Below are 9,797 nucleotides of genomic sequence, written 5' to 3' on the forward strand. Positions count from 1 at the left end.
CACGGGGGTTGCAAGGGCTCGGGGGTGTTTTCCTGAGCCCTCCGCCCTGGAGGGGTCTGACACCTGCAGCGTGTCCCCGGGGCTGTGCGGGGTGTGCAGCGGGTTGTAACCTCCCCTCTGGGGTCCGCCTGCCCTTTGTCTTAGGAGAGGAAATGAGCTGGGGCTGGTTTGTGGGGTTTTCCTGCAGCGAGGTGAACGGGCATTTCACTGCGGGTGAGTGCACAGGGAGTTAAATCGGCCAGAGTAGGAGAACAGAGAAAAGATGTGAGCTGGAAGGAAAGGTATTGTCTGGGTCGAATGCTAAAGAAGGACTGGAGAAAACAAATGAGTAAGCTGTACTAGTGTAGAGCTGGATTTGGATGCAATTAAAATATACACTAAAAAAATGAAAATCTAGTTAAAGATGCAGATAGCTGTGTCTCTTAAGCATGTCACCTCTGTGATTTACCAATGAGTTCTTTAAACCGACTGAATTAGCCTGGATTCTATGCCGTGATGCCTCAGCTTGTGTCTCTCCTTGTTGACCAGACTGTCTGTTGCTTTTTCTTTCCTTTTACGCTGACAGGCACGTGTACGCGTCCAGAACGGCTGCAATATGCAGAGCTCGAGGAGGAGTTCCGCGCAATGGAGAGTTTTCCTGTTGGAACCACGGTGTCGTACATCTGCCGGCCGGGGTATATGAGAATCCCTGGGAAATCATCGGCTCGTACGTGTGGTAAAGACTTACAGTGGTCACCCACAGAGCAGTTCTGTACAGGTAGTGTGTGTGTGAGTTCTTTTTCTTTTTTCACTTTGATATTTAACAATTTTAGTTGTTTTTCAAGGGACAAGTAGTATTCCGTAATACGTTAAACAAAGCTTGAAAAGTGCTAATGACTCTGAAAGCAGTATATGCCAAAGACTTAGTCTTTGTATATAACTACAAAGATGTAGTGGTTTGGTTTTTTTTCTTTCTTCCTAGAGAGAAAATGTAAACATCCAGGAGAATTAGAACATGGTTTTATTAATGTGACAGATCTTACATTTGGTTCAACAGCTACTTTTTCTTGTGAAGGAGGGTAAGTGTTCTGGTGAATGAGTGAATCCTTTTCAATATTTTCCTGTTTAGACTAGATTTTTACTTGCTGTTTGCATCAGCCAAGGCTTAAGCTTTTTCGTGAGCTTATATAAATATATTAATCACCCTTCATTATTTTATTTGAATAATGGACCACGTGTGTGGGTATAGCAAATTAGGTCAAAAGCACTAACCTCTTGCAACGGTTTTTTCCTCCCTTTTCTTTTGACAGCTTATTTCTTTAGTATTAGTAACTTTAGGGCGTTAGTATTAGAGGGTACACATCTTAACGTGGTGAGACTTCCATCAGTTCCTTTAGTGATGTTTCATTTGCTTCTGTTTTGTTTTCAAAGTTGAGACTGTTAGCAAAATTAAAAAAATTTAAGATACCATTCTCATTACAACAAAAATATGGTATGTTGAGTCCTCATATTCACAGAACAGAATTACATAAAGTTTCTATCTGTTTGTTGGAGAAAAGAGAGATTTCTTAAGGTTCACTTCTTTAAAAATTTTTACCTGTCTAGGTTCAGATTACGTGGAACAGATGAAATTTCCTGTGTAATTAAGGATAAAGGTGTTGACTGGAATAGAGATCTTCCTTTCTGTGAAAGTAAGTATATTACTGCTGTGTTTAAGTTCATATTCAGATGGTGGTAGGTCATCTAAAAACAGCTGTGCTATAAGCTTTCCAGTATAAGAAATGATGGTAAAATAGGACTGAATTTTATTTTTTTGCAACTACTGGGGATGTGCCTGAGGAATGACCACTGAAAAATATCAGTTATTGTGTTAGTTAGCTCATATTAGTTAAAGTCAACATCTTAAATTTGAGACACCCTGTAGTAAATGACCTTTGGTAACTCCCAGTTGTAACTGTAGCTTGTCTTAGAAGTACCTATATGTCAGATTTTAAATTAAATTACTTGAAAATCAAGGGGTCGCTGTTTCTGAGATGAACAACGTAACAGCAAAATTCTGTAGACTAATTTGTGTGGTTTATTTCTAGGAATTCCTTGTGAACCGCCTCCAAGCATAGCCAACGGGCACTACACTGAAGCACCGAGCTATGTTTATCAGACATCGGTAACCTACACGTGTAATGTTGTACCAAAAGGCGCAGATCCCTTGTCACTTATTGGCCCAGCTACTATTTTCTGCACTTACGATGCACACTCAAATGGAGTTTGGAGTGAACCACCTCCACAATGTAGAGGTTGTTGGGATTTTTAATATACTTTATTATAGCCTATGTGACTCCAAAATGTCAGTATCTCCCCTTTTTTTTTTTTGGAAGGAGTGGGAGGGAATGGAATTCCCTGTGGAAAAGAATAAACAGATCCTCTGGTACTAAATTGAATGTAGATCCCATGGATATCAGATCAACTGCATTATGGCTATTGATTGATTATGACACAGAATATGACTAAAATTTAAGTTAAAACTTTTATAATATATGTATGAGTGTGCTGTTGGTAGAAGTGAGAAGGACGAAGTAAAGGAACTGAGAGACCATAAAGCCTTGGTAGGTGAAGAAAAGTTGTGTAAAGAGCAAGAATGTGGCCGCTGGATTATGTATAGTAGTAAGAAGATCTTTTAAGGAAGGTAAGGAAGAACTCTTTGTCTAAACACAGCTACTATGCAGGTGCAGAAATAAACACAAAGCCCAGCAAACACGGAGTCTTGCTCTGCAGACATAGGGAGAAATACCAGATGCTTGCATGTTGTCATTTGAACCTTAATCGGTATCACTTCGTTTTCTGAAATTCTGCCACTGTACGGGAATATCACTTATGGAAGTGGAACGCGATTATATCAGTTATTACAATTTCTTATTTGACTTTGTGCCATTACGACTCAATAGCTTAAAACAAGGACCTTCTGCACTTTCAAGAGAATAACTTTTTTACAATGCTTCTCCAAAACAGTTTGAGTAATTACTTAAGGAAACTTAGAAGTAGTAAAAGGATGTTGTGTCTGTTGCAAAGATACTGTTAACAAATGTTTCAGAGCTGGTTTTCTTTTACCTGTTTCAGTGGTCAAATGTGATAATCCAAAAGTTGAAAATGGAAAAAAAACCCATGGATTTGGACCTTCCTATAGCTATAAGGACTCAGTCGTGTTTGAGTGTGATCCAGGTTATTTCTTGATCGGATCAGCGATAATTACCTGTGGAGAAAATAACACCTGGTCTCCTCAAAAACCAACTTGTGAAAAAAGTAAGCCTTTAAATAAGAATCCAACTTCTTTTGTATGTTGAGAACATTTTAAGTCTGTCTTAGCTAAAATTTGAAATCGTAACGCTGTTGTTGGAAATCAGAAACTAAGGAAGTTGACATGGAGTCTCATCTGTGGGCAACCATTTTAGGTGTTCGAGGGACTTAACTCCAAAGAATTTTTGAATGAGAGTGAGTTGAGTTATAGACATGCATCTGGAAAATGTGTCATGGACATACTGTGATGCTACTGCATTGTAATAGCATCATGGTGTTTGTTCTAGTGTTTTCGTGTGTAAATGTAGGAGAAAAGGTATGTTTGTGAATTCTGATGGAAAGAACTAGTTAAGCAACAAATACAAATTTCTTAGCTACCACATCATAAGGTCGTGTTACCTTAATGAATACCTACAGTGATGTTTCTTTTCAGTCTTCTAAAGGAAACATTTATACCTAAAATTGTGGTGAACTATTCAGATATGCTGATCTATTTTTCTTGTACAAAGGCTACGTGTATTTGTGGAGTGAATTCATGAATTATGAAATATTTAAAGTTCTTGATCACTAAACTTGCTTTTCACTTCAAGTATTAGGTGGATGTGGCACCCCGAAGATCATGCATGGAGTAGTGATTCCCGTGAAATCTGTTTATGAAGGAGGAGAGTCTGTTCAGATAAAGTGCCATGCTCACTGTACTTTTCCTGATGGCGCCGAAGAGATGACAGTAACTTGTCAAGGACAGGATACGTGGAGTTCTTTACAAAACTGTGCTTGTGAGTAAAACTCATAATTGGTAAAATCAAGGGTAGAGTGACAAGTTCCAAATGTCTGGTGTAGTAATATCCAGACCCTGAAAGTCGGAGGCCTGTGAGCAGAGCAGCCGCAGGTGACGTTAGTGGGCTGTGAGTGTCGGGGGGTGGAGTTTCAGCAACAGGAAAGTTTTGGACAGAGCTAGAGTCCTTGTTCAGTCGTGGTTTTGTTTATGGAAATTGTTCAAAAGCCAGAAAGATCTGTTCTAGGAGTGTTTTCTGAAGATTCTTTGATGATGGCAGACTTTATTCTCGCCTTGTTTTGCACTGTGTGATCACTTGTTATAATATAAGCAGAGGTGGTTATTACTTTGATGCAACTGTTTGTCCTAATGAAGCTGAGACGTGGATTTCTGTTCATGTTTCTGGATGATGACCATCAGCAGAAGTATCTCCAGCCTCTAGGAAGCAGGAAGCTTCTGCATGTCAGATGTCTTAAGGACTGACTGGGCTTCTGATATTTAGACACATGTGGGGACTTTTTGATGGCAACGTCTTGAATCTGCTGTACCGGTTCTGTTCTTGGACTTTATTTCCTTTTCTCCTCCCCTCCCCTTTCCAGGCGGGCCTCCAAGTTCTGGTTCCACTCCACACATAAATTATGGTAGAGTAATTGATGGACAAAAACCTTCATATTCTGTTGGGGATTTTATTACGATTGAATGTTATGCAGGCTACACATTACATGGTGAAGCTCGTATTCAGTATATTGGAGAAAACCAATGGGTTCCTGGAGTGCCAACGTGCCAGTTAAGTAAGTATGAACTACAAGAATTTCCAGTAGAGTGAAAATAACGTGTAACAGAAGCTTTACTTCTGGGGAACATTCTTTTGTATTCAGGAGAAATAATTTAAACTTCCTTCTTTATTTTGACATATGAAAAATAGGTTTTGGTAAAATCCATTTAAAAATAAGAATATTTTAAGTTGATTAACTGTTATGATATAAACTGTCCTGCTGCAAGGATTGTGTTGACAGAAGTATTCGCTCTGTTTGAAATAACTTTGTGAATATTTTTATAACAATGTTCAGATAGGAAGGACATGTGTTCCTCTTCTGATACTGTTGCACTCTGTTTTTAGGTGCGTATGTTACAGTCATTATCTGTGGTAAGTATCTTCTAAAACCTGAACAAGATCTGTGGATTTCATGTAAAATGTGTATTTTTTCACAGATGTGAGCCATCAGATGTCAAAGGCAGTATGCCGCAACTTAGTCACTTTCATAAACTTTTCAGAGCTTGGGTTTACTGGAAATGTGAATAAATAACTGTGCCAGTGAACTAAAGTGCTTAGTCCCTCTTCTGTCCTTGCATTTGTTGCCTGGTTTTCTTACAAACTTGTTGTAAAATGTAATGTTAGGATGTTGACATATCTGTTTTAATGTTACTGAGCTGGTGGGATTTTCCTGTCTTGGTGGTTGCTGTTCTTGAGCTGAACTATCTTGAAGAGCCTTAAGTACAGCATCAAATACATATTTGTGAAATTAGCCATGTAATTTTTTTTGGGGGGGCACGACAACTTGTGTAGGGCTGTGGGTGAAGACAGTGCTATTTCTGCTAAAACTTTCAGAGGCTTTTCTGTGAGCTAGAGATGATCTTTATCACTCCTAAGGCTTTTTTTTAATTATTCTTCCCAAAGTGATTGTGGCAGTTGTGGTGTTCCTGGCAGCCTTCTGGGTCTATAAGAAATTCTTTTCACAAAATGGGTGAGTAAGCCTACTTTATTATTATTACTGCAAATTTCTAAATGACTGAGCAAAAGCAGTGCTAACACATATGTAAGTTTCTTGAGCTTTATCTGCCCTTTCTTTCTCAAATGCCTGATGATTATATGTGAGCTTATTGCAGCAGCTGATGGAAAGCTAAAGTGCCTAACAATATATTTGCCTTTGTTTTTGTATCTGTTATTCAGATCAGCTGCTAATTAACACTTGCACTAATTTCAAGGAAGGGAAGACCCTGTCCTTAAGATTGTATTTGGCATAGGTACACTTGCCAAGGAAAGTAATGTTTGCAGCTGCTCTAAAACGTGTCAGTTTACCTCTTAAAACCAGTGGTGTTATTGGCTGTCTGGGCTTAATCTCTTAATTTATTGTTGGGTACCCTCTGGCATCACTAGGTCTCAGGCTTTAAGAGCCTTGGAGGTGACCTAAGGAGCTTCCTCTCTTCTACATAAGATGTACGAACAGTAGTGGAGGGTGACTGGTGAAACACTGTGTTTTTTGTTTTTGGACCAGAAGCATCTTGAATAAAATAATATGGGCTCAGTTACAAGGAAAACAGGAGGAAAAAAAAAATTTACCAAAACTGATGTTCCTATGCTGTTTGAAAAAGCAAGTAGTCAGCTTTGCTACTGGAATGTTTGATGTGTGGATCCACTTCAGTTTTTCTCCTGCAGCAGCAGTGATTGGTGTTCCTATGTTAAAGACTTGCAAAATCAACTGTAAAATATTAGATGCATAAGTAGTAGTGTTCTTGTGTTTCTAATGAGACATAAAGGGCCCTTTGAGCTTTATCTTCAAAACACCTGATTGTTATGTATGCTTTTTCGTGGAGGGGTGGAAGGAGATTTAAATGCCTCTTTGTGCATTGCTTCTTGCAGTGATGTCTTATTTTATCTTCTTGAAAAAAACTTGGTTTGTTGGAGAAATAGTTTGTAACACGCAAAATACTGAAAATTCCAAGTTAGGTGGTACACAGAATAAGCATCTCATCAGAACTGACTTTTTAACATCTGTTGGAATTTATCTGGGGTGCATGAAACAAAGGAAGGGATGCTTTAAACAAAGTAAACCAGAGGAAATATTCCTGCAGTTCATACTTGTAACAAAGTCCACACAGTACTGCTGGGGAGAACCCTGAAGCTAGCTTACACCCGGTGAGGTTTTAGCCTTGCGGGCCGTACAGTATCCTTACATGGGCCAGAGTCACCCTGTACGCAGTGTGACTGTGTACCTCTGTGCTGCTAAGTAATTCAGTGCTTTTGAGCAATTGCTTTTCATCCATGACTTAGATAATCTGCAGTCTGCATGGTGCAGATAATGGGGGTTAATAGTATTAGGGCAGCGCTTTCTGCCTTCGTCTGTGGAGGGACTTCTCAGGGTGTAGGAAAGAGGAGGGATCTAAAACAACATGATCAAAAACTAAAGAATTCCTGAGAACTTTACAACATGAGAAGTCTTATTGCACCCCATGCTTTCCTTAAGCTTCCTCGCTGTGAACATCCAACTATTACACCTCTTTCTTGTCTGACAACTCTGATCTAATCTCCTTTTACTAAGGCCTAGATCTCCCTATTTAAGTTTTCTGGATTTCTGATGTAGCTGAGCCTTTGTGAGCTGTTGTGCTTCCAGTGCCTCATACTTGCTGAGTTGTAGTCTTCAGATTACAGCAAAAATCTTTTCTTGCCCTCTTTGTGTGTTTAATCTGCCAGTTTTATAGGACATTCAATTAGACCTTTTTCCCCTTCTGCTGTTCAGCTCGTATACAGTTGATGAGAGTTGCAAGGAAACATGTATTTTAAAAGCTAATGTCCCAGCTGAGATGGAAGAAACTGCACAAATGAATTAATTGAATCATGAAAAGGTATACACTTTCCACTTAATTTGGATATTTGCAATGAAGCTCAAGTGTCTTTTTTTATTATGGTTTACTTAGAGTTTCAGGAGAAGTGTGGAATCGAGTTGTGAACCTCAGATTCCTGTAGGGAAGGCTAGAATAGCCATTCATTCGGGGAGAATAGGATATATTACATAAGGAATCGTCTTTCAGTGTTGTAAATTGTAGGTTCCAGTGATTATGTATCGCATATCCTAGTTTTGGGTTGTCTTTAAGGAATGGGCAGTGTATTTTTCTGTAAGACAAAAACTACAGACGTACTCAGGAGAACGTTTGCACCTGGTTCAGTAATGTGAAGTGCATTCCAGTGACGTGTTACTTTTGTTAGCTGATGGTATAATTCCCTCCCTGTTGGAGCTGGAAACCACCTTTGCTGCATTACATGGACACTAGAATTATAAAGGTAGTGTGGATCCCTTCAGAGAAAACCACATTACATGTCTCTCTGAATTGCTGATTCATCTGTATTTTTACCTTTCTAGAAGAAAAATTAAATAAATGAAGGTGCAAACAGAGTCTTCTTTTTAAACCTTTTCATAAAAAGGTGATTTCTTTTTCAAATTCAGAGTTCTGTAGCCCTAAAAAGGGTCAAAATATAGTTGCTTCTTTTGGAGTGGATTTCCTCTCTTATGTTTTAACTAGTGGTTACTCCAGCAGTCAGGTGTATTTAATGGTAGTCAGGATTGCTCCTGCACTTGTGTAGGGTCAAATTAGCTCTTCCAAAAACCTGACTCTTCAGACCTCCTTCCACCAGGACAGATTTAAGACAGGACAGCTTAGTTTGGCTGCTCCTTCTCAGTATTTTGTTGTTACTACCTCAACTGTTACAGTTTGCACTACAAATACTTTTGTAAACTAGTATCGTCATTGGTGTCACTTTTCTCTGTTGCATGGATTCTGGGAAGGTAATGGTTGAAAAGTTGTGTCTCTTGTTCTTCCTTAGTGCAAAGGTCTTTTCAAATGCATAGCCTTGATTTTACTTACTTTTAAAGAACAAGTGACTTTTCAGGATTTTTGATACGTTTGAGAGGGCATATATGAAAATTAAGCTTGGAGTTTCTTCCAAATTAATGTATGGATTAAGGAATATTTTCTTTGCCTCTGAAGTAAGATGTTTCTAATTGAGATTAGTTTTCTGGGTTAGTTTGGAGAGAGAAAAAAAAGGAATCAAGAGATAGAATAGAGTTCTTATTTCCAAACTTACCTGTTGCACATGACAGTGATAAGAGAAATTAAGGTCTGGTATGTGCACAGACTATTAATCCCTGAGTTCTTCTTATGGTATCTGGAACTACTTAAGAGTAATAGTGCAGAGGTTTGGTATGGGTTTTTTTTCTGTAAAGCAAAACAGGAGTTATTAAAGAACTTGAATGCACATATATATGGATGTGATTGTGAATTTTAATCCTCATGTTTAAGTATTGTAAGCTGTTAGACTACAAAATCTAAATTCTCACAAACTAATCTTCAGCTTCTGGTTATAAAATCTGTACTAAACAATTTATCGTATTTGAAATAAATTATAAGGAATTGCTCCTGATGTAGTCTCCAAATTAGTTAGGAATCCTGTAACTCTCCTGTCTGCTTTCTGGTTTTGATAATACTCTGGCATGGACCCTTCATCACTTGAAATGATCCATTTGGATCAAATGCTCTTGTACTCCGTGGGTCATTCTTAACAGTCTAGTGGATGAAATGGAGCAGAAATGTCTGTCTAGCAGTTGCTTAGTAAGAAGAGGACAAATAATGATTTAGTTTCATGACTTTAATGAAATTTAATGTTGATTTAATGACAAAAACTAAGGATGTGCTTTCAGAATAAATGTAAAAACCATTTAAGTGTAAAAATCTCTGATTTGACTTGTTTTTTTGTTTGTAGGAAACGTGACAGCACTCCATGTACTGCCGAATATAAGATCTGTAAAGCATGAATGACCTTTTGTGGGGTGGGAGGGAATTTGCAGTTGAATATACCTATCAGAAATGGAAAGTGATTGCACTTGCATTGAGTTTCTGTAGATGAATATCTTGTACTATGTGTTATACTACTGATTAACTGTAGTAAGAGTTTATTAATGGGGTAAAAGATTTTATA

The 9,797-nt window shown here is 38.3% G+C and overlaps 1 protein-coding gene across 1 annotated transcript in view; it reads left to right on the forward strand.

Annotated features, from left to right (window-relative positions):
• Positions 1–565: 565 nt before the first annotated feature.
• LOC104466937 (membrane cofactor protein-like) overlaps positions 566–9,797 on the forward strand; it is a gene marked incomplete at its 5' end in the record, with an annotated part of 22,154 nt that continues 12,922 nt past the window's right edge. Inside the window, 9 exons of the mRNA XM_010080519.1 lie at positions 566–757; positions 962–1,058; positions 1,585–1,670; positions 2,067–2,273; positions 3,094–3,276; positions 3,861–4,046; positions 4,645–4,836; positions 5,166–5,192; positions 5,724–5,790. Of these exons, the coding sequence (XP_010078821.1) occupies positions 566–757; positions 962–1,058; positions 1,585–1,670; positions 2,067–2,273; positions 3,094–3,276; positions 3,861–4,046; positions 4,645–4,836; positions 5,166–5,192; positions 5,724–5,790 (1,237 nt within the window). The remainder of the gene's footprint in view (positions 758–961; positions 1,059–1,584; positions 1,671–2,066; positions 2,274–3,093; positions 3,277–3,860; positions 4,047–4,644; positions 4,837–5,165; positions 5,193–5,723; positions 5,791–9,797) is intronic.

Source organism: Pterocles gutturalis, unplaced genomic scaffold (assembly GCF_000699245.1).
Source record: "Pterocles gutturalis isolate BGI_N339 unplaced genomic scaffold, ASM69924v1 scaffold20994, whole genome shotgun sequence".
NCBI classification, from domain to species: Eukaryota; Metazoa; Chordata; class Aves; order Pterocliformes; family Pteroclidae; genus Pterocles; species Pterocles gutturalis.